The sequence below is a fragment of the Molossus molossus genome, unplaced genomic scaffold (genome assembly GCF_014108415.1).
Source record: "Molossus molossus isolate mMolMol1 unplaced genomic scaffold, mMolMol1.p scaffold_m16_p_22, whole genome shotgun sequence".
Taxonomy (NCBI): Eukaryota; Metazoa; Chordata; class Mammalia; order Chiroptera; family Molossidae; genus Molossus; species Molossus molossus.
The window spans coordinates 8,292,570-8,310,634 of record NW_023425358.1 but is presented as its reverse complement, the minus strand read 5'-3'; the positions used below and the strand labels follow the sequence as shown (position 1 = coordinate 8,310,634).

General features: G+C 49.8%; 1 protein-coding gene across 2 annotated transcripts in view; it reads left to right on the top strand.

Annotated features, from left to right (window-relative positions):
- The window catches only part of NTM (neurotrimin), a 945,407-nt gene that overhangs the window by 524,953 nt on the left and 402,389 nt on the right, over window positions 1-18,065 (top strand). The window contains exon 2 of one of the 2 annotated variants that reach the window (XM_036276876.1): window positions 1,319-1,403. In XM_036276876.1, coding sequence (XP_036132769.1) covers window positions 1,319-1,403 — 85 coding nt within the window. Of the gene's footprint in view, window positions 1-778; window positions 1,404-18,065 lie in introns of those variants that run through there. The other variant, XM_036276877.1, reaches the window with a different exon arrangement.

Sequence of the window (18,065 nt, the reverse complement as noted above, 5' to 3'; positions counted from 1 at the left end):
CCCTCCTTAACCTGATCATTTAAAAGGTGCATGTATGCATGATGCAGGGTTTTGCTTTCCTGGTTAATTAATTTGTAACCCTTATTAAGATGTCTCTGGCGTATTAAAACTGCATGGTAACTTTGCCTTCTTAATTTGGAGGTGACAGTTTTTCAAGGCGGGAAATGGTTAACCGCCTCGCCTCTGCTGGTGCACTGCCGTGGCGTGGTGCGGCGCGGCGGGGGTTAAAGTGGGCGCCCGCCCGCGCCCCGCGCCCGCCCGCCGGGATGAGCGCGCAGTCCGCCCGCTCACGCCGTGCCGGCACCGGAGAAAGTGGCGGTCAGTGATGGAGCTGCTGCCATGACAACTCCGGCGGTCGGGGACCGTGCGCGTCGGGGCTGCTCCCGGGAGGAAGGCGGCGCGGAGGCCGGGGGCGGCCGCTGAGCGTGGCGTCCGCGCGGCTCCGGTGCGGGCTGCACCTCGCTTTCCCCAGCGAGCGAGCGAGCGAGCGAGCGAGGGAGCGAGCCAGGGGCCGCCGCGGTCCGCTTCCGCTCGGCCCCGCCGCGGCCACTGCCCCCGCCGAGACCCGCCACCTCGCTCAGCCGCAGCGGCATTTCGGCTCGGAGGAAGTTGACCCAGGCGGCTGCGGCAGGATCCCCGGGGCCGCTCCGCGCGCAGCCCGCTCCTCGCACACCCAGCTGCCTCCTGCGTGCTCTCCTTGCCGTCCCCGCTATTGTTACCGACTGTATTCTGCTGGCAAGCCTGCCTCCGAAACTTACAAAGAAAGTGTTGGATTTCCCCGGGTTGGACTGAGGGATTGCAGACCTCCTCCGTGTCGCCGGATTAACCCACCCTCTTCCCCCTTCGGGTAAAAAAGTGCTTATTCCACTCCAAAGTGCCATGTCTGAACTGTTCACGGGAAGAAAGGACTCCTGAGACGTGCCCGCACCTTTGCACCTGCCTTGGGCTTCCCCCATCTCGGCCACCTTCCCCTGCGGAGCAGCACCGAGGAAGCCCCCTTTGAACGTGCTCTGTGGAAACTGGTTCTCCGAGGCTGGAGCGCAGAGGCTGGGTTTGGGGGAGGAATATTAGACTCGGAGGAGTCTGCGCGCTTTTCTCCTGCCCGCGCCTCTCCATCGCCGCTAGTTCACCGCTGGGTCCCTGTGCTGCGTCCTCCACCCCACCCACTTCCTGTGCTCGCCCGGGGGGCGTGTGCCGTGCGGCTGCAGGAGTTCTGGGAAGTTGTGGCTGTCGAGGATGGGGGTCTGTGGGTACCTGTTCCTGCCCTGGAAGTGCCTCGTGGTCGTGTCTCTCAGGCTGCTGTTCCTTGTACCCACAGGAGTGCCCGTGCGCAGCGGAGATGCCACCTTCCCCAAAGCTATGGACAACGTGACGGTCCGGCAGGGGGAGAGCGCCACCCTCAGGTAGGGAGCTGCCATTCTTCTATGACTTGATGTTTGGAAGGGGAGTGGGGACTGAGGGGTAGGGGGTGCAGGTGTGTGTAATGGAGCACGGATGAGCTAGGTGCCGTGCCCCGGAACGTCGGTAGGCTCCCAGGGAACCTCTGAGGTTCAGGAGAGGAGCTGTCTTCCTGCTTCCTTGGCCCAAGACTCAGGAAGCATGAGGGGTGGCTGGGCCAGGAAGTCGCTCAGATTGAGGACTGTGGCACTCCCAGCTGGTGGCCATGGTGACTGGGGCCTGGATGGAGCTCAGTGTGAACAGTCTTCTCTGAAGTTAATGACTTCCAAAGGACTGGTCTGGCTTCCTGTGAATGCCCTCACTCTGCTCGTGGCATGTGGAGATGCCAGCTGGGCTCCCCACTCCGGCAGAGCTGCTGTTTTGTCCTGGGCCTGACTTGGGGCTTTCCTGGGTGCCTTCACCCACACGCTGGTGGGCAGAGGATGTGCTTTTCCTGTTTGAACACGGCTTTCTGAGATTGAAGCCATGGAGATGAGTCTGGCTTGTCTGGGAAACATCGTTTACTCTGGCTAACTGTGCTCTAGGTGCTGCCCACCAATAGCAACTCATCTGGCAAACGGTGTTGAGCCAGGTCCTGCTTGGCTTCCGGGGTTAAGGTTCACAGGACGGGGTGGAGGAGGAGAAGAAGAATCTTGGTCATGTTTGTACGAAGTAGTAAGCGTCTGTCTCCCTGGTCACCGTGCCTACTGAAATGCTAACTCAGTTCCCAGAGCCTACGAACTATCCCTCTCACAGGAGGGCAGCACAGAATTAGCGGCTGTAATGGAACCCTACGCTCGGGAATTTTACGAGAGAGTTGGCCCGAGGTAGAAGTTGAGAAGATTGATGGGAAGGATGATTTCCTTACATCTCTTTGATTTACTAGGCCCTCTTGAATAAGGTTTTCCAAACTGAGTCCTTGAACTAACCACGAGGCAGCGTGGCAATATCCCCACCCTTTGCACATGAAGACTCTTGGGCCTGGTGTCCGCTTGTTTGGCCCCCTGGTGACTGTTCTAAAATTGGATTGTTTGTGGATGACACACTTAAAGCAACGCCCACAGATAGTAAATGTGAGGAGAGGGCCTTGGCAGGACATTGTCAAAGGGAGCGTGTGACTGAAGGGCCCATGCAAGGCCTGCTAGCATCCCGTGCTCCTTTGTCTTTGGGGAGCTAACCCCCATTGCCCCAGTGAACCCCTCATCACTCCTTGGTTCCTGAAACCAACCTCTTCCACTAGGCCCTTTCGGGAGTGTGTTGAACAAAGGTTAAACATCTCCCTCCCTCCCACCCTGAAGTAACTGTGTATCTGCTTTATAAGGGATTCAAGGGAGAACTCCAAATGTGCCGTGATTTTACTACTTAAGAGAAAAACAAAAAGGAACTTGTAAAGCAATATAGTCAACACTATTTAGTGTTCTCTGGATGCCCCCCTTTCCCCTGACCGTTGGCTGCAAGGAGTAACCCCCAAGAGATAAAATAGAGACATTTGCACAGGAAGAGCATTTGAGAAAGAAATGAGATGGTGTTGTCAAGGAGAAGGTTGAAGGTAGTCAGCTGGAGAGAGATTTGGGGATAAAGAAATAACAAAAGGGCCCTGACAGACAGTCCCCCCAGATTATAGGGACAGTGGGGTGTTGGACAGGCCGGGATATGGTCTCCAGAAGGCAGCCTCCCAGGCTCATGGAAATCAGAACCCTCGAGACTGGCTGAATTTAGCAGATGCTCAGCCAGCGGATGGGCCTGGGTAGGAGCAGCTTCTCTTTAAAATCATGTCATCATGTACTGGCTGGCTTCTCTTTCTCTCCATGTCTCTTTCCTCACCCTGGGGGCCCTCTCCCTGTCTCTTAGGCACTGATGTTTGTTTGTATTCTCACGTGTGCTGTAGACACACTGGCCTTGTTTGGTGTAGATGGAGGAAATGGGATATGGTGGGGCTTCCTTTCTAGACCCAACCCAGCCACGGCATAGGAAGGCCCTCCTGGATTTCTCCTGCCATTCTGTGCCAGCCCCTGGGGCTAACTGTCTTCCTCCCATCAGGCAGAAGAACCTCCCAGTGAGTGGAACCCTACAGGGCGGGGATTAGAGGAACAAGGGTCTGCCTTGGCGCCAACCCACTGACCGTGGCCTTACTTAGGAGGGGAAGCGGGCAGCGGGTGTGTCTGGTGCCTGCACAGAGGATGCTCCGGCCTCAGCAGCGTGACCCTGCTCTTCCCAGGCTGACGCACTGGAACAAGGAAGGGCCGAACCTTGGTGGAGTGGAAGCCCTTGGACTCTCGGCACAGGCTCTGCATTTGTGCAGAGAAACAAGTAGGAATTTTAGAGCATATTTTGTTTACATAAAATTTGCACATAACCTGATTACAGATCTAGTGGGCTGTGGGTTATTGTATTTTTGTGTATGCATGTGGGTCTATTTTTTCGTTTTTCCTCCCTCCTTCCTTTCCTCTCCTCTTTCCTTTCCTCCTGTTTTTGTTCAGCATGTGACCAAACTACACAGCACCACAACTAGGGAGGCCATCAGCACCTCTGCTGTGCCTTGAAAGCCACCCTGTCCTCACCGCTGTGGGTGACAATGAGCGTGATGCGTGTAGTTTTCTTCTCAACCAGCAGAGGACTTTTTGCTCTGATTTCGTTTTATTCTGCTTTGTTCTCACCACTTTCACTTTTGGAGGATCTTTTCCAGTCCCCAAAGGATGAATGTTTCAGCAGCGATTCTAATGTGAAGAAACTTTTAAAGATTTTTTTCATCTAATTAGCGCTAATGATCCTTGTGGAGGTATTGGGAAACCTTTCACCTAACATGCCATTGATGGCTGGGAAAAAAATTGCAAACAGTGTGCAGTCTCCGGGCCTTTCTGCCCTCCTGCGAATAGTCTGTATGCATATTTTTTTTTAAAAAGAGAGGTTTATATGTTATATAAAACATAACATGCAGTAATAATAATATCAACCCAGGTTTGTTGAGCACCGACTGTTAGGGAGTATTCTAAATGTTTCATATAATCTCTCACCCACCATCCAACCTCATAATGTTAGCATTTGACCTTAATAAAAAAAAAAACCCTGTGATGCATGTGCTGTTATTATCCCCCATCTTACAGATGAGGAAACTGAGGCATGGAACGTTGACATCATTTGATCTAAGGTTGTACAGATAGGAAGTTTTGAAACCATATTGTGAAGCATTAGTAATAACAATGCTTAATAAAATGAGTTTCTATTACTGGCCAGTTATGGTGTGAAACAGTTTTTATACATAGTAACATTTAATTCTCACAACAACTCTCTGAACTAGACTTAATTATTCCCATTCTGTAGATGAGAAAGCTGAGGCCCGGGAGAGGGGGCGGGGTTCACCTAGAAGCACACAGGGGGCAGTGCTGGGATGCTGACTCAGGACTTTGCTCCTTGACTTTGCAAAACCGCTTTCTCCAATTCATTCTTTCTCCTAATTCCTCGATGGGACCTTACCTCTCCCCAACTCGTTTCAGTTTATCCCTTATGTTGTTTGGGACTCCGTCTTCTTCATCCTTGTGGGTTGAGGAGCAGCTAGCTCTTCTTGCAAAGCAGAGATCATGCCTGCAATTCTGTGAGCACTTTGTGCTTCAAATGTTTACTGACCCGATGAAATAAATGAAAATAGATAAAACATATCCCCGGCCTATATTTAATGTGTCTCCTTACCCCATTTCTCTGTCATTGGATTTAAAAATCCAACAGGGGTCAATCAGTGAAGATGCATCAAGTACTTCTTACCTGGAGGCCACTGAGCTGGGTGCTGGGGTGTGAAAAGGCATGAGGCATAGACTTCGCACTCCAGGGCCTTGGGTCTGACTCAAAGGCGGGCTGTTGAGGCAGAGTGCCCAGTGACAGATGGTTGATGCATGGTCAGAGGAGAGTGTCCCCACCACCAGTGGGAATGGGGCAGGGAGGATGGGAGAGCCCCAGAGGCCCAACTGCGTGGATGTCATTAATTAGAGACCTTCACTAAGTGTGCATATGCTACTTGGCAGTTTGGATGCGTATGTTTCATGTGTTTATAGAGTCCCCAAATATTTTCTCGGGCTCCTCTGGAAAGGGAGTCTCAGAGGCTGAGCTGGACCCCTGTCCCGGACCTGGACTGCAGGCTTTGCCACTGCACAGTGGTTTGGGGGTAAGTTAATAAAATGTCTGAGAAACGTACAGGACTGAGGTTGAGTTTTGATATCGCACTTCCTTGAGTAGCGCAGAGTCGTTTGGTTTTGATACTTGGAGTCCCCTTCTAGATGCTGGAAGCTCTGGCACTTTATTTGTATCATGTGAAGCTCTTAGCATTTCATTTCCGGGCAGATGGGTTCTCTGGTAGCCTCTCCAGTGCCCCGTGGCCGCCGGAGGATATCTTCAGGTTCACACCCCAAAGCCCAGCACGTGAATGGCCCATGGTTTTTGTTAATCGAGTCTGAGTGTCTGTCTTCCTACCCTCCCCTTCTCTCCCTCTGCTGGAGACATCTGGCTTTCTTTCTGTTTCATAAATACAGAAAAGTCCTTCCTACCACACAGCCTTTCCCTCCTCCCACTGTTGGGAATGCCCGACTCCAGACCTTCCCACGATGTGTGTTTATCATCTCGGCCCTGGCGCACGTGGGACTCCTCGCAGACGCCTTTCTGAACACTCACGTGAAAGTAGTCCACCCCCTTTCACCAGCCTTGCGCTGGCATGTCACCCTGGATCATTTCTTCAGAGCAGTCGTCTACATCTGAAAGTGTCCCCTTCCGTGTACTTGGTGTGGTTTGTGATCTGTTTTCCCCGACCGGAAGGGTAGGTACCTTCTCTGTCTTATTCTCCACTGTGTAACGTGCGTGGCATTTGGACGGTGCTCAAGAAACAGTTGTCGCGTGAGGGAATGGAGGAGTCGGTCTCAGAGGTCATTACCCCCTTCCATTCGCCCTTGTCCGCCCTTTCCCCTAGTTGTCTGTGGTGTCCGTGCCTGGACACGTTACATCCACATTGTGCAGCTATGTGAGGAGGCTACTCTGTGTGAGGCGGAGCTGCTCTCGGGGGGATCACGGATACACGTTAGTGAGGGGCTGGTGTCTTTCTGTCCAGGACACGGAAGGGCTGTCATCTCATAGCTGCACCCGTGACACGAGCCCTCTTTCTGCAGGTCATTTCCCTACCCAGTGCCTTTGAAGAAATGCTACTCTCCGTGGATGCGTCCAACCCCAGGTGGACCCCAGGGCAGTGAGCACTTTTGAGATAAGAAGTGGCACAGAAAAGTACATCTCTGCCGCCCTTCTTTCTCGCTCCACGTGGGGTCTGCGGGCAGTGGTCGTCTCTGGGGATAACGTGATCCGTCGTGTATGAGTAACCCGTGCAGGAGAGCACCACCCCTCAGGACGCATGTGCTGAGCGGAATGCCCTGCCCCCACTAACATCCACTACTGTGCGCACCCCCGGGGCCTGCCAGGCTCCCAGCCGGTGGACCGCAGCTCCAAAGAGCGTGGACAGATGGGGCTGCAGAGGGAGGCTCCTGGAAGCACACTCAGTCTGTTTGAGGAGCCAAAAACGAAAATGGGAAAACTGAAAACCCAACCAACCGTGGGGCAGAAGGAGAAGGAGTACTGTATGCCAGTTGTCAAGGGAACCTAGAGACAGCGCAGAGGGACAGCCCAGGACTTCAGTAGTCCTCACCTACAAGCAGAGGCGTTTTGCAGAAATGTTTCTGCTGCGTTTGAAAGGATCACAGAGATCGGGGAGTTCATCCACCTGCTTTTCCAGATATCGAGGTGGCGAAACCAGCCCAGCACAAGCCTGTCTTTCTGAAGGGTGCAAACGAGCTGCATGCTGCCCGCACGTTATCCTCGGGCTGTGAGCATCAGTCTAGGGTGACTGGTGCCTGAAAGAGGCCCCTTTTCCTACCAGGTGCGCTGGGATTGTTTCCACGCGCTCTCCTAACTACTGGTTTTGTCTGGGACAACTCTGTTTACTAGGCGTCAGGTGCTAAGCACTGTACCGCAGGGTCTTATTGAATCCTCAGAGCTGCTCCATGAGGTGAATACAATTACTATTCTAATTTTACAGATCAGGAAACCAAAACACTGCGAGGCAAAGTGAGGCATTTTCCCAAATCACACAGTTAGAGGGCGGATGAACCAATTACTTCTGACTTCCAGGCTAGTTCCCCACTTTTTTTTTTTTTTTTACCAGAGGGATTTTTTTTCATTCCATCACTTTTTCATTGCCAAGTTCTTCTCTTCCCAGAAAGGGAATTTGGTTGTTCCTTCTTGTTCTGGAGCAGAAGAATCTTTTCTTTTCTAGAAAGAAGTGTTTTAGGAATAGGGTCTGGGCTCTTTAGGGTTTTATGTGGTCTATGGCCTGGAGGCACAGGCGTGACCCAGCTCACCTCCAGAGGTCCCTTTTCATCTGAGAATCCCAGAATCGCCAAAGTTCGTTCCGAGTAAGACTTTTATTCCAGATTTTTCCACTGACCTTTTTCAGAGATCACCAATCTTGGACTTTCTCACAGAGAGTTAGTGATGTTGTGAATACGAGCATGTATTTTTCTGGAATGGGACATTGAGCAGATCTGAGTGGCAACAATTCAAGAGTCTGAGAGTCAGTGTACCCGGATGCCCGGCAGGAGGGGGCAGAATAGGTGGGACCCTGACCTATGAGTTTCCTTCTTTGTTGGGTTATAAATACGATCATTGGCATCTCTTTTGGGGAATCTTGGGGGGGGAAATGCAATGAATATTAATAGCATATTCATTCTAAGTTCAAATCGCCAACTAATGGGTAAAGTATGGCATTGTCCTTGCATTATTTGCGGTCACTTTGTGTCCTCGGGAGCAGGTTGATGAGTTCCCACTGTTGAATAGAATACTGATAGCAAATAAATATAATCCCGTTAATGTCATATAGATGGCCAAATCGTCACACATTTAGCAATTTTCATTATAAAGTACTATAGCTTAAGCACCCAGGTGGCTTCACTTTGGCAGATATACGTGTCTAGCTTCTGAGAGATGTCGGAGAGAGGAATGTCTCTCCATCTACCTGTAACTGAAGTTCTCTGTGCTCCTCTTACACATCTGTTTAGATTCTAGGTAGATTCTTCAGTTCAAATACCTTCTTGAGCTATTTTATTTCAGAGCAGGAGAAGACAGGTGTTTATTTTTCATAACAAGATTGCTGCATAGCAAGTTATGAGAGTTCATGGCACTGAAGATGAATTTCCTACCAGAACAAACCATACAGAAGGTTCTGTGGAGCCAGGTTATCGGAAACAAATAGTGGATCAGGGATTTATGTATAGATTTAGACCTTCTAGACCCCTTTTCCTTGGAAGACTGATTTTTCTATGATAATCCACTGAAGATTCAGGAAGAGAGTAACGAAGACATCGTTTGCGGGTGTCGAAGTCCTCCTCAGCTTCCATGTTCTCTGACTGCATTTTCCCTTCATCCCATCTCCTGTTCATGGACAGTCTAGCTCAGGACTTGCAGGGAGACGGATGAAAGTGGAAGGGAAGCCCCTCTGCATTCGGTAATTTTTCTTAGACGCAAATCTGGGGCAAGGCCAGTGTGTGTGGCATTGGTAACTGATCTCACAGTTCACAGATAGAACCACAGAAACGGTTCTTTCCCTTCAGCCGTATTCCATGGGGTCTAAATTATATGTAGTGTCCTCAATCTTTCAGGACCTGTTTTTTCCAAATCTCATTGCTTCACGTGGTTAAGTTGTTTGGGTTTATATGAGTGCATTTGGGTTTATGTGGGTACATTTGGGTTTATATGGGTGCATTGGGCCAACATGCTGTCTTGTCAGTGTGAGATGTTTTAGCTTCAAAGCTTTGGGGTGGTGGTGGTTAGAATCGTCTTGTAAAATGAACAGTGAACATCTGAACTGATCTTACAATATCGCTGCTGGTTTCCTAAAAGGATAAAATTTCTAATGAAAACGATGTCACGACTAGACTGACGGAACGACGACGAACCCGAAATTACCCTTCCGACAAACCTGTGTTGACCTCATGGCAGCAGAGGAGGAGGGGACAGTGAGAAACGTCTGGATGGCGTCTGGCTTTCGGACCTGCTGTGGTGTGGTGGGGGAGGGGAACATGTGCTCTCGCCCTTAGAATAATCATCAGGGAAAGTTCACTCCTCAGGAATGCCGAGTCCAAACAATTCGAACCAGTCAGAACCTAGGGGGAAGAAAGTAAGCAAAGGGATATATGCACATTGTTTTCAATTTAGTGCAGTACAAGTTATACATGGAAACTGGACAGAACAACGCTTCGGAGTTGTGGGTTGAATTGTGTCGCCTCTCTCCCCTCCCACCAAATAGAAGAGAAAAGAAAAAGGAAATGCCGAAGTCCTCACAGCCAGTACCTCATAATGTGACCTTAGACGGGAACAAGGCCAGTGCAGATGTCAGGAGGTGTTTAAGATGAATCCTATGAAAGCAGGGTGGGCCCCTAATCCATGTGACTGGCAGTGTCCTTACAAGAAGATGACAAGGTGGAATCACCGTAGACACATGTGTGGTGATGAAGACAGGGGTAGGGGTTACACAGTTGCTAGTTAAGGAGCGTTGCCAGTGAATGAACCACCAGCAACTAGTAAAAGGCGAGGAAAGATTCTCTCCTGCGGGGTCTGTAGGAAGCATGTCCTGCCAACACCTTAATGTCAGAGTTCTGGCTTTTTGAACTGTGAGGCAGTACATTTCTGTGGTTTTAAGCTATCCAGTTTGTAATGCCCTTTCATAACAGCTCGAGGGAACTGACACGCTTGGGTATTGCTACTTTCTTAAGTAATTATCACGTATTAAGGACCACTGAAGGCCTGGTTAGACCACACTGTCACCCACCATGACACAAGGCAACACCAGAAGGTTGAATGCTCTTGGTATGACTACTCCTGTCCCAGTCGTGACTCCCCAGCCTCGCCACTACACACACAGACACACCTCACTTATTATTGTGCCCCATAGATGTTGCTTATTTTTACCAATTGAAGGCAAGACCCTCTACCAGCAAAAAGAGCGCAACTCACTGGACTGTGATACTCGCTTTGTTGTGGTGTCTGGAACTGAACCTGCTGTGTCTCCCAGATACGTGTGTATCCAGGAGGCCGTCGGGCATAGCAATATAATGAGAATTGATTGCCCTATTTTACCTAGGAGAGCATCCCGACAAATCCTATTATGTCTTACTTTTCAGGTGATCTTAGCCACCTCGGAAGTCACAGACCCCCCAGGTCACGTGTCACTGTTTAGATTCTTATTAACCATATAGTCCTGTATATCCAGTGATCTGACCCAGTGCACACCTGTCCCTCGAGCCTCCAAACATTCCTACCCTCTGGTCTTCCTGACCTGTCTCCAGCAAGCTCCCTCTGTCTCTTGTCTCTTCTCTTCTCTGAATGGTCCCGTCCTTTTTGCTTCTGCTTGAGCTGGAACTGAACTATTTCCTGGGTTATTTCCCTACCTATGTTCTCCTTACCATCAGGCCTGAAGGTCTGATAGATATTCTCCTCTCTACGCTGTGATTGCTGGACGTGTCCTTTTCCATCTGTCTCAGAATCCCCAGTGACACCGGAGCACACGCATGTTACCCAGAGCCCCGGGCTTGCTGTCGTCCTCGGGGCTCCTGACTGGTCTGTCACTTCCTGTTGTCCATCTGCAGATCAGTGTATGACTCAGACATTTCAACCCGATGCCACACAACCAGTGCTCTTGATACCAGCCTCCGTCGGACCCATCACCAGCCACCACCAACATATCTTCCCTCAGTCTGTTCCTGTCTTAAGAATGGGCACCACCATTCACCCAGCTGTTCATGCCCACTATGTAATAGATACATTTTTCTTTCTCTCTTATACTACATCTAGTTATCAGTAAATCCTGTTTGTCTTTAATTTTAAGGAACATCCGGAATCCGGCCACTTTTCACTGTCTCAACACTGCCTCTCAGTCTGAGCTGCCATAAAACCTCCGTTGGCTATTCCAGTAGCATCGCCGCTGGGCTTCTTTCTTCTACTTTTGCTCTACCAGAGTTCGTTCTCCAACTAGCAGGCGGAGTTATCACTTAAGAACATAAATCAAATCACACACTCTGTGTTTGGAACCCTCCAGTGGCTTCCAGTTATATTTCAAATGGTGTGCAAACATTTCAGGGGCATAAAAGACTTTTTATGTCTGGCCAATGTGGCTCAGTGGTTGAGCATCGGCCCTGCACCAAGAGGTCACCAGTAGGATTCCCAGTCAGGACACATGCCCAGGTTGTGGGCCCGATCCCCAGTGGGGGGCATGCAGGAGGCGGCCAGTCGATGTTCTCTCTCATTGATGTTTTTATCTCTTTCTCTCTCTAAAATCAATAAGGGAAAACAAAATTTTTTTTGAAAGAAGACTTTTTATTACCTGGTGCTGCCCATCTTTGGTCATCTTCCTGCCCTGCTCACAGGATGCAGCTCACCTAGCTTCTCTGTGGCTTCCTGAACCTGCCAAGTCCACTTTCCTCTCCCAGGACCCACTGCGATGTTGAACTGGGGTCCTTCATGGCGTTCCCGTCTCTGCTCAGTTACCCCATCTCAAGTAAGACTTCCCAGATGGTGCCGTTGGGTGCAGTCATGCCCGCTCCCACATCACCCAGTCCCTTGTCCAGCTCTAATTTTCTTCAGCCCTTAGAAACTCTGTTACTTATTGGGCTCTTACTTCTCACCTCTGTTGCGCAATGTAAGATCTGCCAGGCCACGGCCTATCATACCCTCGTGCACAGTGGGGGAGTCACTGCCTGGAACATGAGGTACAGTAAGTGACATCTGTCGGGTGAACAGAAAGCTTACTGGGAATCACAGCGAGCTGTTAACACTGAAAATTATTTCTTTTTCATCAGAAAGCAGAGACTCAGGCCTATCTCTGTCTTGGCATGAGCTTGGGCATTCTTAAACCGAGCTCAGACGGGCTGCGTGTGACCCAGCACTGATTTGTCTCCGAGAACAGCGAGTGGAACGGGACCCTGAGGGGGAAGCCACCGGGACAGGGTGACACGCTCCGTAAAATCCACACGCGCGGAATCAGAAAGGCCTTTAAATCTTCACTTTCTCAAGAGGTCTTATAGAAAATCTAATAAACACTTGAAAATAAGTATTAGCTTCTAGCCCAAGGCCTACAAACTTGGGGGGAGGGCAGGAAGCCGCAGCTGGGCAGAAATCAGGCTCTGAGCCTGACATTTATCACATTCTTCAATGTCGGCAATTTTATTGTAAACTTTTTTTATTAAGAGAATTTTACTTTAAGGCTGTAAAACAGAGTGATTAAATGTAGGATCTAGAACCAGACCCCTCCCTGGGTTCAAATCCTCGTTCTGCCACCTCCCAGGTGTGTGACCTTTGGCACATGGATTAACCTCCCTGGGCCTCGGTTTTGTCACTGATGACGGGAGCTGATCATAGGAATACTGGGCCAGGACTGAAACAGAAAGCGCTGGGGACAGGGCCTGGCACTCAGTCCGTGTTGCTCTGTGCAGCGGGGAGGGGCCAGGCATGCACTGAACGCAGCTCCGCGGACAGACACCTAGGGCTGTAAGGGGCTGTTGCTGCTGCCGCCATGCAGGCATCTTTGTGGAGGAACGATTTTGGAAAATCTTGGCAGCGTCACTGTGTTTGGATGTGAGGAGTGGCCTAGGACGAGGGTGACCTGGCTCTGAACTCAGCGCAGGATGCTAAGAGAAGGAGCTGGTCCAGGCCACAGCCTCCCTGTCTCTGCAGCGAGGAGGCGGGGCCTGAGTCACACTGCGCTGGCCAGGCCTTCACAGTCCAGGAGGAGGTTCTTAGCTGTTTAAAAATACTTGTTTATTCTCTTCCCTGGGCTCAAAGCTCCACTGCATCGCCCAGCCTCTTCTGAATTTACATGTGGTCAGGGGACAGAGTTCTACCCATAGGAATGTGAGCAAAAGGTATGGGTGGATTGGCCCATAAAACACACCCAGATGAACTACGTGGTGCTGTTCCTCCTTAGCCATCTGGATGTTGATGTTACCTTGGAAACCTGCGTCCTGTTTGGCAGAGGCTCCAGTGGCCAGGTTGTAGGAGTCGACACGGCAGGCTTCCACTCACCCGCAAGCTGACCCAGAACCTCGTGTGTCAGATTTCTGTGTGGAGGAAAAATGCACTTCCGTAGCGACAAGCTGCTGAGATTTGGGAGTTCATTTGATACAGGAGCTATGTGATTCAACGCAACTGTATCACTCATATCTTCAGATTTCAACGGCATAGACACACATAGATGTATTTATTAAATCCACACTTAGCCACTCATTAAAATTTCTTGGCAAGGCGTTGGGTGATATTTGCATGGGTCTGAACATGAGAACCGTGGCCTTTTCTAGCTGAAGCCTCAACGGTGTGCTTTTCCTTTGCCCAACTCTACATCTCCGCACCAAGTGAAAGGTCTGCCTTACTCTGCTCGCAGGTGAAGCCAGGGACAAAGGACAGTTTTACCTTGATGTCCTCACTGGGGCCAGTGGAGATATACTACAAGTAGTGAAAACACCTCTGAGGCGACAAATTGCTTATTAATGGCTGCAGATTTCTTATTTAGTGTAACCTTTTGGCAGAGATATTCTAATAGTTAGTGTTTTAACTGACACCCGTAAAGAGACAGATGGGATGATTGGTAGGCTGGTTCTTAAAAATGTTGAGAAAAAGAAGGAGAAAACCGTTGTCAGAGCTCAGGTGTTAGAACAGCAGCCAGGGCGTGGGGTAGTCTCACGCACACCTGGCCACAGTGGACAGGAACCTCTGAACGGGACGAGGGACAGGCGTTGTGCGTGGGGATCTCGAGGAACACAGGCAGTAACACTGAGGTTTCATGGTTTGGTGGCGGTCAGGGACCAGTCTCACTTTCACCGATGTCTCGGCTCGCTGCAGAGTACCTGGCAGCTAGTAGGAGGTAACATGACCTTGGAGAGTACAAGAGTGCTTGTGTGTCCCTGACGCAGCACTTACTGCTCATCTTGGACATGCCAGGTGTGTCCAGGACACCCAGTTCCCCTCCTCACTGAGCGTTGTGTAGTGAAGGGAGACCAGGCCTGCAGCCCCACACACTGAAAAAAGCATCCTCTCCCAGCATGCAACGTGACCAGACCAAGTAGGAATAGGTGTCCTCCCTCCAGACTGACCAGTCGGCCACCAGGACTCCTGGTTGGATAGACGAATTGGTGCTTCTTCAAGTCCCTCCCCCAACAGCCCCGAGCAGCGCACAGCCTGCACAGAGGTACCTAGCAGGTCCCAGCTGTCAATCAGACCTGAGTAGACAGAGCATTATGCCAGGAAGTACAATATGGGTAAGCGGCGGAGTGACCTGGGGTGCAGCGAGAGGGGCGCTGTCAGGGTGGTCAGGAGCATGACGGGAGAGCCCTGCAGGGATCAGGACGAAAACATTCCGAGCCGAGGAGTCAGCCAGTTCCACGACCTATTGAAAGAGGAACGGGGCCAGAAGGGGGCCATCTCAAAACTGGAGAAGGTAAGGAGTGAAAAAGACAGATTCGGGGCCTTGAGTAACTGGGAGAACTAGCATAACATCACAATTAAGGGAAAAAAACGATGATTGCAGCAAAAATGATAGGAGAGAGAAATAAATTTAAAATTCCCACGTAGACAAATACAACACCTGTGTCAACTGTATTTGCTGTGTAGAGATGCCTGGCAGTTTCCATGGGGATGCTCTTCAGCTGGTGCATCTCTGTGGCTCTATGGCAGCCAGTGTTTGCGGCCCGGCCCCGCCTCGCACACATCCAGCCATGTGGGCCTGATGTTTCTAACTGAAATGCCATCCTTCTTTGGTCTATTATTCTTTGTCATTTTTATTTATCACATCTGAAAGTTATAAATATTTAAAATCTGAATGCTGTCCAATTTGACGTTCTACCTGTTGTCACTTCCAGGATATTACATCGTGACATTAGGCCGGCGTTGATGCTCGTGTGTGGATGTGTGTGGATGTATAGGCAGACGCACATTTGGAATTAATGGGCCCATAGAAATCAGAGATGGATTAGGCCTAATGAGCTGTTCAGAAGAATTATTTCGCACATATTTCACATCTCTGTTCAGTAATCAAACCTACACACCGTGTATGCTAAGAAGGTGAGCTTTTCCCCTTTCTCCCACTCCTTGAATTATTTCCATTTGTGCCTGAGAATTTAACATTTCGCCCCTAAAGCATTTTGCACCAACTTTATTAAGCATTCAATTTGACATTTCCCTGCCCTTAGGGTTATCTTTTGTGTTGCAAAAAAATGGTTGCTTTGATTGTTATCATTAATATATAATTCGTAATAGGTGCCTGGCTGCAGGGACCCTACTGGGATGCTGTACTGGCTCAGACCAGGTGGTGGGGTCCTCAGACAGCACGTCCTGCCAAGCCCCTGTCCTGTGGCTGGGACGGACCTGGCCTTCCCAGTGCGCGGGCTGGAAGACTTGGAGGGTCAGCCTGCGTGAGAGAGGCAGATGTATACATATTTGAGCTTTAACTGAGAGCGGATGGTTTGCCTGCTGCCGTTTTCACCCCAGGTTTGGGGGAGCTGGTGCCCTTGCTCCTGGGGGACCCGGTGCCTTGGCCTGCCCACCTGGCCCAGGCTGAGCCTTCGAGCATGCATTCCAGCACACCTCCAGATCCGATGCACAAGGTGGTTTTCTCCACAAATGGGAAGGAGGAAGGAATGAAAGGTGGGCGACTTGATAGGATGGGATTTTCCCCGGAGAAGGACGAGTTTTTGAAACTTTAACAGGCGTGAAATTCTGGAACTTCAAGGAAGCCCCCAAATGGGCTAATATCTTGTCAACTTCCAATGGTCCAGTGCCTATCCTGTGGATTTTGTTATAGCTAGGTTAAATACAGGACATAAATATAGATCCTAAACACTTGTACTCACCTTTTGTTGTCTACATGAAACATGCTAACGAAGAATGTCAGTGGTAGAAAAAATAGACTATGGAGTTGGGACAAATTTGAACTGGAACTTGATTTGTAAAATTAACTTCTGTGAGCCTTTATTTTCTTATTATCTGTGAAATGGGGCTAAATAATACCTTAATACCTACCTGGCAGAGTTGTTGTAAGAAAGATATAATCAAAAAAACAAATCACAGTATCATTAGCATTTAGTGGGGACCTATTATTTTATGATAAATGTTTTACCTGTACCATCTCATTCAATCATAATTATTTATAATAATTATATAGGATGACATGTAAAAGCTCAAGAATTGTGCCTGGCATATATTAGGCAACAAACATGTTATTTTCTATTAATAATACATTAAATCAGCAAAAAAGAAGATAAAACTATGTATCATGGAGAAAAGATGGCAGAAGATGGGTTTTCCACCTACATTCTGGCTCTGGCAGATTTGCGGACACAAACCTCCTCTGTGGCCCGGCCGGTGTGGCTCAGTGGTTGAGTGTCAACCCATGCACCAAGAGGTCACCAGTTCGATTCCCTGTCAGGGCACATGCCCAGGTGGTGGACCAAATCCCCATGGCGGGGCGTGCAGGAACTGCCAATCGATGTTCTCTCTCGTTGCTGTTTTTATCTCTCTCTCTAAAATCAATAAAGAAAAAATATTTAAAAAAACAAAACAAAAAACCTCTTCAGTCGTCTCTCTCCGGAGTGGTCCTGCTGCTCCAACGCAGCTCTCCCTGGGGCGCACTTAGCCTGGGGGTTTTCCCTTCCCTTCCTTCCTGCTCTCTCCTTCTCTCGCGGACACTAGCCCAGCGGAAATCCTGCACAAAGCATAAATCTCACTCTTTCTTTTTTTTCCCGATCGGATCAAAGCTCTTACTCTTCTGTGTTCCCATAGTGCGTTGTTTACAACCACTCACTCATTTATTCCACAAATAATTGTTCAGCTCCTGCTGAGGGCCAAACCCCGCCCCAGACCCAGGGGCAGAAGCCGGTGGACTGAGAAGCATCTAGTGCAATGTCAGCAGTGCGCCACCCTGCAAAGCGGAACGCAGGCCGGTAAGGTCACGGGAGATGAAGAGTAGGTGTCCTCTTATTTATGTCCTTTGCTAATTGTCGTCCGAGGATATTTTATCCATTTATTTATTTATTGTTTTAGAGAGAGTGGAAAGGAGGGAGGGCGGGGAAGAGAGAGAGAGAGAGAGAGGAGCGTCAATGTGAGGGAGACACTGCGATTGGTTGCCTCCAACCCGGGTATGTGCCCTTGACTGGGAATTGAAGCCTCAGTCCTGTGGTGCACGGGCCGGCACTCTGACCACTGAGCCACACCAGCCTGGGTGAGTAGGTGTCATTTTGGACACACTGTTCGGGTGAGGTCTGTCGGGGGCGGGGCCTTTGAGATGTGATGAGTGCGGAGTGAGCACCTGTACATGTGGGGAGCACGTTCCAGGCAGAAGCACAGCAGATGCCAAACTGCAGGGGTGGACACAGCCTTGGTGTACACAGACCAGAGGGGGGCAGAAGCCGGACCAGGCCCAAGGCCACGTGGCCACGGTGACTGCAGGGACCACTTTAGATTTTATTTTTAGTACTGTGGAAACCACTAGAGCAGTTTGATCATTTTGGCTGCTGTATATTAACATTTTCTATTTTCTGTATTTTATAATTATGTTTAGGTCT